Raw genomic sequence first — 13518 nt, 5'->3', positions numbered from 1 at the left:
GATTAACTTGGAAAAATTGGAGGTATCCTTCAGTCGTAATGCTAGTGCCAATATGCAAGAAACGCTTCAATCGAAGTTGAACTTTACGCAAGTTGAGGGTCACGAAAAATATCTTGGTCTCCCTACTTACATAGGAAGATCCAAGAAAGTTGTTTTCCAAGTAATTCAAGATTAGGTCTGGAAGAAAATCAAGGGATGGAAAGAGCGGTTTCTGTCAAGAGCGGGTAGGGAAGTGTTGTTAAAGTCGATGGCTCAAGCAATCCCAGCCTGTGCAATGCAGTGCTTTAAACTCCCGGAGTCCGTCATCAACAACATAAATGCAGTTTGCCGTGATTTTTGGTGGGGTCAAAAGGATCGTGAGCGGAAATTAGTGATGATTAGCTGGGAAAAAATGTGCAGAGCTAAGAAGGATGGGGGTCTCGGCCTTAGAGATATGAGAGCTTTTAACATGGCTTTGCTTGCAAAACAATGTTGAAGGCTTATTGAGAACTTGTCTTTTATGGTCGTTAGGGTCCTTAAGGGCAAGTATTTGCCTCGCTCCTTGTTTTGGGAGGCAAAACTACCACCATCAGCAAGTTACACCTAGCATTCCATCTTGAGTGCAAGAAGTATGATCTTGGAAGGTTCGAGTTGGGTGATAGACAATGGGCGATCTGTGAAAATTTAGGGTGATAAGTGGGTTAAGGGGCTTTCTGGCTCTCAGCTCTCTTTATTACCTTGCTCCGATGAATTGAAAAATTCAAATGTTACTGACTGGATTATAACAGATGATGATGGTTCAAAGCATTGGCAATTGGGACAAGTTTTACCTAACATGAGGCCCAAGCTATAAATAACATTCGCTTGCTAGGGCTGGCAAAAGTTGACCCGACCCGAAAACCCGACCTGAAAATAGCGGGTTAGGGTTGAAGTTTTCGACCCGAAAACTTAAATGGGTCGACACGAACCCAACACGAAAATTAAATGGGTTAGGTTAAGGTTGAAACTTTCAACCCGAAAATGACCCACATAACCCGAACACATTTAAGTTTTTTTAAAAAAAAACCTAAAAGGAACCTTAGCCCAGCCCAAATTCGAAAAAAGCCTACCTTATAAACTCAAAAACCCTAAAATCAATCAAATTTTTGTCATTTCTCCCGGCCGTTTTCAGTTTTCTGCCCTTCTCTCTCTCTCTCTTAAATTTTCTCTCTCTTTAATCCTTAAAATCTTCTCCATTGTTGTTTTTAATTTTGAAGCTACTCTAAATTGCACTTCCACATTATCGGTCCAACTTCAATTCATCATCGATCTAACACCATTAATGTTTCGTAACTTCGAATTATTTATTTATGTAATTTTGTTTGAGTTTGGTTTGTTTCTTTGTTACAGAAATAATTTTGCTAAAATTGTGTTTGGGGAATAGTTTAGATTTTTGGAATTTTACATTTTTACACATTATGCTGCATATATGTATATATTTCGTTTTATTTTGTGATTTAATTGGATGATGCATGCACAAGATTCAGATCAATACTCATGCTTCTTGTGCTCACAAAGTCAGAAGCCCAGCACTTTGGATGGAAATACACATGTAGTTGAAAAATAAACAACATACTTGTATTTTGTAATTTGTTATTTATAATCCTATGTTAATTCCATTTTTTTGATTTTAGATACTCGTATAGTGTTTGTAAGTGTAAATATATCTATATAAAACCAAAATTATCCTCTTATAATTTTTTTTAAATAAATAATAAAATTGGTGGAAAAAATCAAGTTAAATCAGGTTGACCCGAAACTGACCCGAACCCGAACAGATCAGGTTCGGGTCAAGCATTCTGACCCGAAAAACTAAGCAGGTCAGGTTCAGGTTGATGTTCTTTGACCCCAAACCGAATTGACCCGAACACGAAAGTGACCCGACCTGATCTGTTTGCCACCCCTATCGCTTGCCTCAGAGAGCTAGATGATTTTCTACGATGGCATGATACTAAGAATGGTGACTTTACTATTCATTTTACTTATCATTTTGAACTCCAAAGAAGCAAGTGTTACGCAGGACCCTCTCTAATTTGGGAAGCAAAGGTACCTCCAAAGGTGAAGTCTGTGATATGGCGTGCGATGAAAAGAGGCCTACTTGTTCGTGAAGAGCTCTATAGACGGGGAATGCAAATTAATCCCATTTGTCCCCGTTGTGGGGAGGAGGGGGAATCTCTAATGCATATGGTTGTCTTATGCCCGGAAACTCAGCTAATTTGGAAGCTCTCACCCTTGAGACTTGACATGGCCCTTGGAAATATGCCTCAATTAGTGAGTGGTGTGGTGACCGGGAAATAGCTGGGAGATTTTTTTGATGTTTTGCTGGAAAATATGGGAGATGCGTAATTTGTGGATTTTTTAGAAGAAGAAGGTTGACGTCTCAATGGCATGTGCTAAGACCCTTATTCTTCTGGGTGAATCCACACTTCGGGAATCTAGCGACCCTCCACCGGCGAACAATGACAACACCTTAGGATGGACAGCCCCTCCTCTAGCAAATTTAAGCTCAACACAGATGCAGCATTATCAAAGGAGGGCAAAACTGGCTTGGGGATGGTTGTGCGTGATCACCTTGGGGATGTGCTAATGTCTTAGAGGTAAGCCTTGCAATGGATCGTCTGATGTTTGCTACGTGGAAGCCCAAGCTATGTTTTTTGGCCTTAAATATGCATATGACGCTAGTCTAAGAAGGCTGGTGGTTTCCTCGGACTGCCTTCACCTCATCAATATGCTGCATTCAAACAAGAGAGAGAAGGCAGCCACTCAACTTATTGTGGATGAAATTCTAAGTATCGCTAGTGTTTGTGATTTTTGTTGTTTTGTTTTTCAGTCTAGACTATGTAATAAGGTAGCTCATTCCCTTGCTAAACATTCCCTTACTTTGAGTGAGGAGCAGTTGTGGATGGAGGACTACCCATCTAAATCTATTTTGATTTGATCTAAATGCTGCAGGTTTTGTTTAAAAAAAAAAAAAATTCCTTTCAACTTCTAGAGCAATTTAGGTGTTTCTCCGCTATCTTAGACATTTTCAAGCGAAATTGTGCATAGCGAAAGAGCAGTAGAAGACTCGTGTGTCAGTTTGAACGAAGAGGATGAAAAAAAAAAAAAACTTCCAAATTTTACACTTTTCACCTCATTGCTTTTATTACAGCGAGTGAATGCTCACCCTTCCCCCAGGCACAATAAGCATAGTTTAAGAATCAAAGAACTAACTAGCTCTTGTGACTTAAAACGACCCACCCCTCTCGCTTAAGAATAGCCTAAACAATAAAAGAAAACTAAGATAGATAAATAAATATAAGTACAGAAAAAATAACTTCGGCACAGTAATTTATCTTTCTGCTCTGCTCTGTCTAGACTTCTTACATTCACCAAAACATAAGAATCGTCCACCTTTGCGTGGTTGAACAGGATTCCCTTGGTTTCCCTATTAAGATGGTAAAAGCAATGCATGACTCTTAAATCTTTCAGAATGTAGTAATGCTCCAAAGAGAAGAAAGAAAGAATTCAGGCATCCAACAAGTGCAGCCAAAAGGAAAAAACGAATTCCGATAGTTCAACTTACCTTTCCCTTTCTTGGATGTCTGGTGTTCCAACAAAAAAGCATATTGCAGCCAGCAGTTCCCGACCCTGATTCATATCCCCTGTAACACCCAGGAATATTTGTTAGCATGCAAAGAGTGTATTTGCCTCGAGTCTATAGGCATATGGAACTCTATATTAATGCTAAAAGATTCACGTGTATCAAATCGTAGCATCCATATTTCCAATTTCCAACAGCTACAACAAGCGAGATTTAGATAAAGAAAATAATAAAAAGAGCTAAATTAACAAGATAGCTTTCAGCAATTAATTTGTAGTAGTTCATCACTAGAGTTTGATCATACATTCTAGTATTCTACTTTTACGTGTGATGTTAGTACGTTTGGGGTCAAGAGTTCCTAAATTTAACCATTATTTGATCAAGCAAGCAAAGAATGGCGAAAGACAGGATGCAAATGAAATAGAGGAAGGTAAGATAACTCACTGATAATCCTTGCTAAGATTGGAGGCATAGCCACTCTGATGCAACAAGCTTGGAGATATAGGATGATGGTCAATTCTTTTACCATCCTGATCCTTCTGCTGGACTTTTCTGTCAGTAATTTTCAAAGCCTTGATCTCATGATTGAGTTCATCATCCCAATGGTTGGAGGTCAAATCCTTGGAATTCGCTGATAACTCACTGATAATCCCTTCTTGAGGCAAAACCTGATTTTTCTCAGGTCGTAGACGACTCATTGAACGAGGTGTACTTCTCTCAGCAGCCTGCAACCAAGCAGACTCCAGCCTTTGCTCGCGGATAATGGATTCTATTCTCTGCATAGGAACCTCTTGCCTCCTCACATTAGTGTTGTTTTCATTTGGTTGGTCCAAAATGCTCGATGACCTTTCCTCCAACAACAAAGATGAATTTGACCCTCCATTCAAACTAGTAAATCCTTCTCCCTCCTTCATATGGACAGCTGCACCTGATTTAATCTGCGTCTGTCCTGAGAATTCTAGTGAGCCAATCGTCTCCGTACTACCTAGATACAGTTCACCCTCAGGTAACAGGATCATTCTGACCTCAATACTTCGTTCCAGAACCATCTCGATTGAGTTAGTGATGCTAATAAGAAACCGCTCAGCTCTGGACTTGACAACTTTGTCCCGGAATGCAATATACACAATGAGAATACCTACAGATAGAACCTCTTGTCAGAGGAAATTAACTCCAAATTTATGTGTTTACTCATCAAATGTGGTTAAATTTGGACATTATTGTTACTGCTCTCCATTTACTGGTTAAAACTATAATTCAATGTTTACAAATCTTCATTAAATCCTGTAGCAACAGAATCTTCTTAAGTGTAATTTGATTCCACACACAAAAAATTCAAGTTTTATTTCATAGGAAAAATTGGGGTTACCTCGGCAATGTTAATGGATAAGACCATATTTGATATATAATCTCTAGTCCCTACCCACCATTTTAGCTTGGTCATTAGATTTCAAGCATATTAACCTGCTAGTTCTTCCGCACCCGTCACCAGCATTTTTCACTGATGCCATACCTTACAGAGCAACTAAGTCGATGGAATGCTTCAAGTTAGTTTCTCTTGATATCTGTCATAGCTTTGCACAAACTATGGTTTATGTATAACTTTTCTCTTGCTATTTCTTTTGACTTGGCAAAGGTCTATAGATCCAGACATCCAGTTATTTCCAAAGGCTTTTAAGGTCCCATGATACTCAAAACAAACCCCATCTTAAGGTAATATTAGGCGAAAATTAATTCGAGCAATCAACTATCCACTTTTAGATTTTCTTTCGTAAGACTAAAAGATTAGGAGTTAAGTCATTTTCTAATAATCTAGTGACATCCCTGTGTGTAAACATATACTAGTTGCTAATTTAGTTCACAGTTAATATTTTTCTTCAAACTTTTCTCGTCAAGTTCTGTAATACATTGCTAAGACCAAAAACAAAGGATTGGGTGTAAACCTATGCACTGAGTCACTAATTCAGTTCTGTTTTCAAAATTCCCATAGTAGTTCTTTTTGCATAAATAAAAAAATTAGACACAGTCAACACCCAAATACCCAGTCTATACATCACAAAGTACTTCAGTTGTGTTTATTACTAGTACATTTTTAATTCTCCTAACCATCATTAGATCTCCATATACCAGCTAGTCAGTTTATGACCATTATAAATGTTGAAAGCCAGCATGTAATGATAATTTCAAATTTCTCTATATATAAGTAATTTAACATATCAAATATGGAAACAATAGAAATAATAGAAAGAAGTCACGTGCATACCTTCAACTTCAGCTATTGATAGTAGCCTTCCATGACAATGAAGAAGCTGTCTCAGAGTCTTGGAATGACACCTCTCAATACACTGTAGCCATAGGTCATCAAGGCCATCCATATTTGCTTGTCCTACAATCATACTTCCACCGATAAAATCTCCATGTGAAGCAGTGCTATCCATACTATTTACAGAGCGTTTGTGTGTTGCTTTAGAATTGGAACTTCCGCCACCAGTAAGCAAGTAGGAACCTTCTGGATAACCTGATTTTCGATTACCCTCTCCAGAAAATAACGGAGGAGAAGCTGATCTTCGGGTCATATACAGGGAATCAGAATTATGCTTTCGTCCGGAAGCATCTCTAGAAGCAGTAGATGGATCCTCATCCGTGGTTTTGGAGCTTTGCTTCTTGCTACTTCCTGACAGAGTAAATTCAGGTGATGTAACAGAGCCAAGTTGTAATAAAGTGGCAGTAAACCACGTGGAGCGTTCACTGGAAACTCTCAGCTGTTTTTCAGATTCAGAAAGAAGCTTCAATGCATGCTTTAATTTCTCCAGCTCTGATTCTGACACTGCAAAAAAAATCCAAGTAGGCAAAAACCAATATTAGTTATTGTGACAGAGCTATTACTTTCATATTCAAAGCAGAAAATTTACAGACTTCACAATCATCAGGGACAGAACATGGAAAACCCAATAAAAGGATATCCAATCTATATTTTCATTAGAACTTCAAGGTAATCTGTAAGCCAAGATGACTGGTAATCACTTAATTGGTCCAGAAGGATAAAGATAAGAATATATCACCTCATATTTTCTGACAGAACAGCAGTAATTGATGCAATCCTTAAACAATTAATCTTGATGTAAAAATAGCAAACTGAAATCGATTAAATTATTTTCATGAACATGTTGGGATCTCTTATATTTGGATGATAAGCAGATGCATGCATAAAATTTGACAAGCTCATTAGAGTGAGAAATTCTGACATTCTATTATTACATTGTTTAAGCTAATATGACTATTAACAAAGGGATCATAGCATCCGTGTTTTCCCATATTTAAGAATCTCAGATGATATTAAAAAAAAATGTAATTGAAACAACTTCAAAACAGACGGCACATAATCCTTGCCATCTTGTTTAAAACATAGAAGACTTGCCACCAATAAATGATATGGATATACAACAAAAGTTCTATGGTACCAATGCAAATCTACAACGAATAAGAAATTATTAGCTATGCAAGAGAATCACCCAAAACATCAAACGATAATGACTACGATAACGAGAATCACCCAAAACATCAAATGTTTATAGAATAAGAAATATAAGGACTTAAGATCTCGGTAGTCGGCACTCACAACTTCGTCCACTTAACGAGGAGCTACTACATTTGGCATCTGCAAGTTGGTAAGAGCCAGCAATGATGTCCATTATAAGACTGGCCAGTTGAGACATCAACACTAATGGATCAATCCCAGAATCCATCAACTCTCTAGCTCTTTTTACTGTCTCTGCAGTATTGGATGACATAGCCAACTCCAAGAGTTCCAGTAGTTTGTCATCTGAAATAACTCCCACCTGTAGCATGAAAGGTCAACAAAAATTTCTTCAACTAATATTCTAAAAATAGCTTAAGTGAAGTAATAATTGGAGTGGAGTGAAGCTGCTTGGAATTATGAGATAATTTATTTAAAACCACATCTGCACATAAATACATATGAGCACGTAGATTATATATGTACGAGTAAAAATTCAAATAAAAAAGGGAGAGGGAGAGAGGCATGATACGATTACACATTCACAAAATGTGAGTTCAATATTCTACCTAAGAATATATGAGAGTCAATAACTAACTCCAAATTTATACAAGATTTGAAGAATTATACAGTTAAGATCTTATTTTATGAAAACTTGAGGGTTCTGAGTCTTCTGACAACAGGCTTGAATAGATCAAGATGCCAACATCAAAGGGCTCTGAATTAGGCATGCATCATGCATAAAAAATGAAGTCATAACCAAATCAGCAATATCAAGAATCATGAATAATACACATTGAAATAATAGTCATTCTAATAAACCCAAAATTAATGCTGACCAGATAAATTCATTTGACTTTAGAATAAAAGAATATCCACTAAGCAACATCGTAGAAATATCTAAAGCCTCATATTAACTCAATATTTTGGTCAAGCAACTTTTGAAAAATGAAATATGATTCCACAAAAATAAGGTGATCTTTCCCTGTAGTTTAAAATAATTCAAACATAGATATGGTACCATCATTTGAAAAGAGTCAATCAATCATAATAATACAGCATTGTTTTCCCTAGCATGCCAGTTCCAGTAATAAATGTTACACAAAAATAGAAAACAAAAGGGGAAAACATTATGACATTACCAGAATTATATAAAGTGACAAGGTTACAAGTACATAACTGAGCCACACAGTGAAGATTGAAGTTGTACAGAAAATGTACTTGAAATTACTGAGGTATATAATTGCACTCTAAGGTATCTGTATAGCCACAAAATTTTTGAAGTAGTGTAGCTTAGATACATAAGACCTTGTTCCTTTTCAGCTTAGAAAATTCAGATTCAACCAATGCGGCGGTGAAACCCAATTAGGTTAGTAAAAATGAGCTAGGGCTTAACTTTGCCTCTCCCCATCTAATAACATAAGCAAAGAAACATCCTCTGGTTAACATTGCAATTTGAAGTTGCAAGCATGCACAAATACAATTGATAATGTGAACATCAAACTTAAATTCAAAAGAACCCTCATGCCTTGATTCTGGTCTGATATATTGTCATATTGATAAACACTTCAAGTACCCTAGCTATTAGATGAACAGTTTAAAAGCATAATGCAGACAAACCAGCAAGGAATGCAAGACAGTAAACTTACAAGTTCATTTACAAGAGCAGTGGTAATTCGTTTCCCAAGCAAACTCAACTGGTCTAGCATAGTTTCTGCATCTCGAAGTGAGCCATCAGCGTTTAAAGCAATCAAATCCAAGGCATCAGAATCAACCTCGAGATTCTCTTCAGCTGCTATATTTCTTAGTCTACTAACAATATCACCATCTTTAATTTTGTTGAAGAGATACTTCTGACATCGTGACAGCACAGTGCGTGGCACATTTTCAAGATCAGTAGTAATAAATATGAATACAACTCGAGGCAGTGGGTCTTCAAGAAACTTCAGAAACGCTGACCAAGTCTTAGATGGGAGCATATGGCATTCATCAATTAACAAAATTTTGTATCGTTGGGAAGCTGATGAGGATGCAGTCAACAAGCTTTTCAAAAGGTGTCGCACTCGATCAACTGCCTTTTTATTCGAGCCATCAACCTCCACTAAATCCTTACTCCTACCAGATATAAAATCAGAACAGTCCCTACAGATTCCACAGGGTTTTGTTCCCTCAGTGGCCAAACAGTTCAATGCAGCTGCAAAAATTTTTGCAGATGATGTTTTTCCAGTTCCACGAGGACCTTGGAAAAGATAAACAGGGGCAACTCTTCCCTTTGATATAGAATTCATAAGAGACTGGACTACAATATTTTGCCCAATCAATTCATCGAAAAAGATCGGCCGATATCTCTGACTTAAGCTCCTAATATTTTCTGATGAGCTTTCCTCTTCACCTTCCCCATTGGCAGCAATGAAGTCCGAACCATCTTGACTCCTATAGCTGGCCGACCACCTCCTCCCATCCAGCCGGCTCAAACCTTCCAAATTGAGCTCTCCAAAATTTGTAGACAGTTCATCATCACTATTAACTGTTCCAAAAGATGATTCTCCTCCACCATCACAGCTATTACTGAGCAAGGGAAGATGACCTTTGGCCACCTGCGAATGGATCTTCTGTTTCTTTGACCGCGATAAAGATCCAGGTTGTCTATGATTGTCTTTTTGGCTACCACAGAGTAATTTACCACCTTTTCTCCTCAAAGTATCAGAAATAGAAGGAGAATAGCAACTCCTACAATCTCCCTTATGTTTGGGTGTCTTCTTTGACCAATAGCATGGAATTCCACATCCCTGACGACCTGGCAAATCTATATGATCCTCCTCATTATCATCTACGTCATTGAAAGAAGTCGTAGTTCCATCCCAGGATCCCACAGTACTAGGATTCCTGCAATTCGCCAGCATAAATCTATTAAAAGAGCTCGTTGACAAGGCAGGAGTGCTCAGAGTATATGAGGAGTCATCCTTTCGACTACCTTGCAAAAGCCTATGCTTCTTCTTAAGCCTCGAAAGCAAAGGGGATTCACCTGATACTTGACGCAGCTCATCAGAAGCACAATAATCTTCAGTGCCATCAGATTGATCAATTAAGCTAACAGAATCATCCTGGTTCAAAACCAAACAACTCGAAGGGCCGCCATTCAATGCCCATATCGAGTTCTTATCACCTACACCAAGTGGTCTCTTCTGCTTTTGTTTTTGCAATTGTTGTCTTAAAACAACAGAAGAAGCACCCTTCCTAGATTTTTTCTTACCAACAGCCCTCCTAACCCTCGTAGGTGAAGCCATCGAAGCAAGCCTCGTGTCCCTGCATCTAAATGTGGTAGAATAATTCCGTTGGTGTTGACCAGCCCTCCGATGATGATCCCCTATACAAGTATCACTCTTAGAATCACCACCAGCATTTCGAGCATCACTCAAACTATCACCAACACTATCACTAACAACACTCCCACGAACCGAAGATCCATCATTCACATACTCATTATTATCATCATCATTCTTCCTAACATTACCACCAACACCCCTTTCCAAATCAAACCTACCTAAACTCTTCTCACTCAACGACCTATTACTCCTCCAATTATACAAAAAAACCCTCCTATCCTTCTCTTTCGCCTTTGCTTTATCCATCTCCCTGTCAACCCCATCATTATCATTATTACCCTCAACCCTTTGCTTAAAATATGGACTAACAACAACATTGTCATCATTTCTAGCAGTCAAATGTTCATGATTATTACCATTTCCATTAGTATTATGATAAAGAAAGTGAAGATTATTATTATCATTACTAACATTGAAAAACGATGGGGCCACAGATCTAGATGAACTTAAAGGGGATTTCCAAGAGGATGTTGTACCAGGATCACGCAATACTCGTGCCGCCTTTCGAATTTGCGTCAACTCCCTCTTCAAATGCAGCTTGCTTGGATCATACAACCTACTGCTTCCAGACATTGCCCTCTATTTTCGCCTTCAAATTTTTTGTCTTCAAATTGATGATTAAACCAATTAAATCTGCATTTCAAACACAACCTTCACAAAAAAAAATTCAAATACCCTGAAAAGGAATTCACATTTACATGCAATTTAAAGAATACCTATCTCAATCAAATACCAAAAAATTAAAAAGGGTCCCCACTTTTTTTGAATTTATGACTTTTTGACACTCAAATCTGTATGTATCCCAAAAAATCCTCTCTTTCTAATAATGGAAGAACATTGAGAAAGTGAGATTGTGGTGAAGTTATGGGTATGTAAGTAGATCTAAAAAGTAATAAAATCTTTAATTAATTTTATAAAAGATAACAATAATTAAAATTTATGAAGAGGAAGAGAAGTGGTGATGATTGAACAAGAAGTACTACGAGCTAAGCTAAGCTATACTATTACTACTACCTGTTAATTTTCTCTTTCTAAATTTGGTTAACTTTCTCTCTCTAGGGTTTAGTTTTTAAATTGGCGCTCAAATGTTAATAAAGATTGGATCTTTTTGGGTCAAAAATGAAATGATGATAAATTTGGGTTTTATTTTGTTTAACTGTAAATCTTCCCTCTAATTTCGGAGAGTGTGTAGTCATTAGTAACGCAGGAATCTTTTTTTCTAAGTAAATTTCGTTACTTCCGATATTAGATTTTAATTTTTCTTTAAAAAATTATGATACTACATTTTACAGTAATTATTTTTAGTTTATAATAAATGAATTGAGTGATTTTTTTTTTTTTTTTAAAGTGTGCATTTGTCTGTCACTGTCTTTGATGTCTCCTTTCTCTCTCATCACTTAACACAATGTTGTGAATACACAGCTTTCAAAATCTATCTACCACGGAGTACTACTATTACTATAGTCGCTATTGCTGTTGTTGCAATGTTTTTCGTAGTTTTTGTAGTATTATATGTTGTCAGGAAGTACTTTGGAGTGTGGACTGTTAAATCGGTTTGGTGACTTTTTGTAGTCTATGTATCCCCATATAGACATCCAATATCTTTTTGACAACTCATCATTCATCAAAAACATAAAAGCGGGATTTAAAAGCGGTAAGAGTTTAATAAAGTCCGCCATTATTGTAGAAAGAAGAGGGAAATTTAGCGCTCAAATGCAGTGAAAATTTTTAGCGCTGAAATTTCATAAAAATTTAATCTCAACATCCCAATTTAGTTTGTTAAATACTGAGCAACCATTAATGGCTAATGAAGTTGAAGGTATTCTCGAAATTGTTAGAATAGGAGCCAAACAACATTCATCTTCTTGTTGCCATGGGTAATCTAAATTTGAGTTAATTTAAAAATAAAATACAAATTATCAACTTGAATTACTAATTGAACCATAACTTTTATTATTTAGATGGTTGTAAGTTATTAATAGAATTTGATACAGTTGAAGAAATAGGTTTTGCAATGAATTTTTATTGATTTTACTTAAAGTTTGATGGTGATTATTGTAAATTAGTGATTAAATACACCGTATTTGAAGATAAGGACCATTAGAATGTTGATTTATAATGGTTATTGGTTAGGTATATTTTAGCTTAGCAAATTGTGAATTTATAAAACATGTTGTAATTATGTTAGTGTCACATGAATTTTTTTAGTATCAATTTGATTAATGTTGGTATAATTGTATGAAATTTGGTATCATTATTAAGAAATATAATTATATGAGCAGCATAAGCTATATATCAAGTATTTTGTGATAATTGTAGAGAATCCGTATCTTAAGGCAAATTTGTATTGAAAAGGACTGTGTGTTATTATTATGATGATCTTAATGAAGTTTTCTAATGGAGAGTGGGGAGGAAGAGGAAGATCTTCAAATAGCTCACGTCCTACAAGTTGTAATGGAGTGTGAAGAGGAGAGGAGGGGGGTCAACCGGTGGTGGAGATGGGTCGCTAGGGGTGGGGGGGTTTTGATTGGCGACTCATCAGGTGGGGGAGAACGGATACTGACAGGGTGAGGATGATTGGGTAGTGGAGGTGATGGTAAGTTTTTTTATATAAGTAATTTAATTGTTAAATAATTAATTAAGTTAAAGGTAATTAGAAGAAATGGGGGGAATTAGAGGGTAATTAAATGAATTAGAGGTTCTTGGTTGTCTTTAACAAAAAAAAAAAAAAAAAAAAAAAAAAAAAAATTACGTTTTAACTTGCCAAATATATTTTTAAGGTTTTTCTGACAAGAATGTTGCTATAAAAGGTTTTTTTAACAAATTTTTCTAATAAAAAAAAAAAACAATGGTGTAATTATAAAATAAACTACTAATGACATAAATAACGTATTTATATAATCATATTAGACTTGAATAAAACTTTTTAGACACGACTGAAACTTTAATGGAACTTTATTAAACCTTATCTGACTCAACTAAAATGTACTAAAAGTTATTAAGCACATTAAATC

At 36.4% G+C, this 13518-nt stretch overlaps 1 protein-coding gene across 4 annotated transcripts; it reads right to left on the bottom strand.

The window, feature by feature from the left end:
- Nucleotides 1-3096: 3096 nt before the first annotated feature.
- LOC145555367 (protein STICHEL-like) lies at nucleotides 3097-11713 on the bottom strand. 4 transcript variants are annotated; one of them, XM_081617128.1, is made up of 7 exons: nucleotides 10981-11713; nucleotides 8768-10485; nucleotides 7221-7440; nucleotides 5865-6428; nucleotides 4046-4739; nucleotides 3584-3662; nucleotides 3097-3445 (listed from the first exon to the last, which is right to left on the bottom strand). In XM_081617128.1, the coding sequence occupies exons 1-7, from the start codon at nucleotides 11075-11077 to the stop codon at nucleotides 3350-3352; spliced, it is 3468 nt and encodes a 1155-aa protein (XP_081473254.1). In that variant the 5' UTR covers nucleotides 11078-11713; the 3' UTR covers nucleotides 3097-3349. The 4 variants fall into 4 exon arrangements, with proteins under 4 accessions (XP_081473254.1, XP_081473250.1, XP_081473247.1 ...); XM_081617124.1 differs by having other exon boundaries at nucleotides 8768-10754; nucleotides 10981-11066; XM_081617121.1 differs by having other exon boundaries at nucleotides 8768-10754; nucleotides 10916-11052.
- Between the last annotated feature and the right edge of the window lie 1805 nt (nucleotides 11714-13518).

The sequence above is a fragment of the Chenopodium album genome, chromosome 1 (assembly GCF_948465745.1).
Source record: "Chenopodium album chromosome 1, dcCheAlbu1.1, whole genome shotgun sequence".
Classification (NCBI taxonomy): Eukaryota; Viridiplantae; Streptophyta; class Magnoliopsida; order Caryophyllales; family Amaranthaceae; genus Chenopodium; species Chenopodium album.
This window is presented reverse-complemented; position numbering and strand designations above follow the sequence as displayed.

Coding starts and splice junctions, on each gene's coding strand:
- LOC145555367 (XM_081617115.1), bottom strand. CDS start 11,077: ATGTCTGGAAGCAGTAGGTTGTATGATCCAAGCAAGCTGCATTTGAAG. Junction 4,740..5,864: donor ATCAATAGCTGAAGTTGAAG/GTATGCACGTGA, acceptor TTCTATCTGTAG/GTATTCTCATTGTGTATATT. Junction 3,446..3,583: donor GACATCCAAGAAAGGGAAAG/GTAAGTTGAACT, acceptor CCATCTTAATAG/GGAAACCAAGGGAATCCTGT.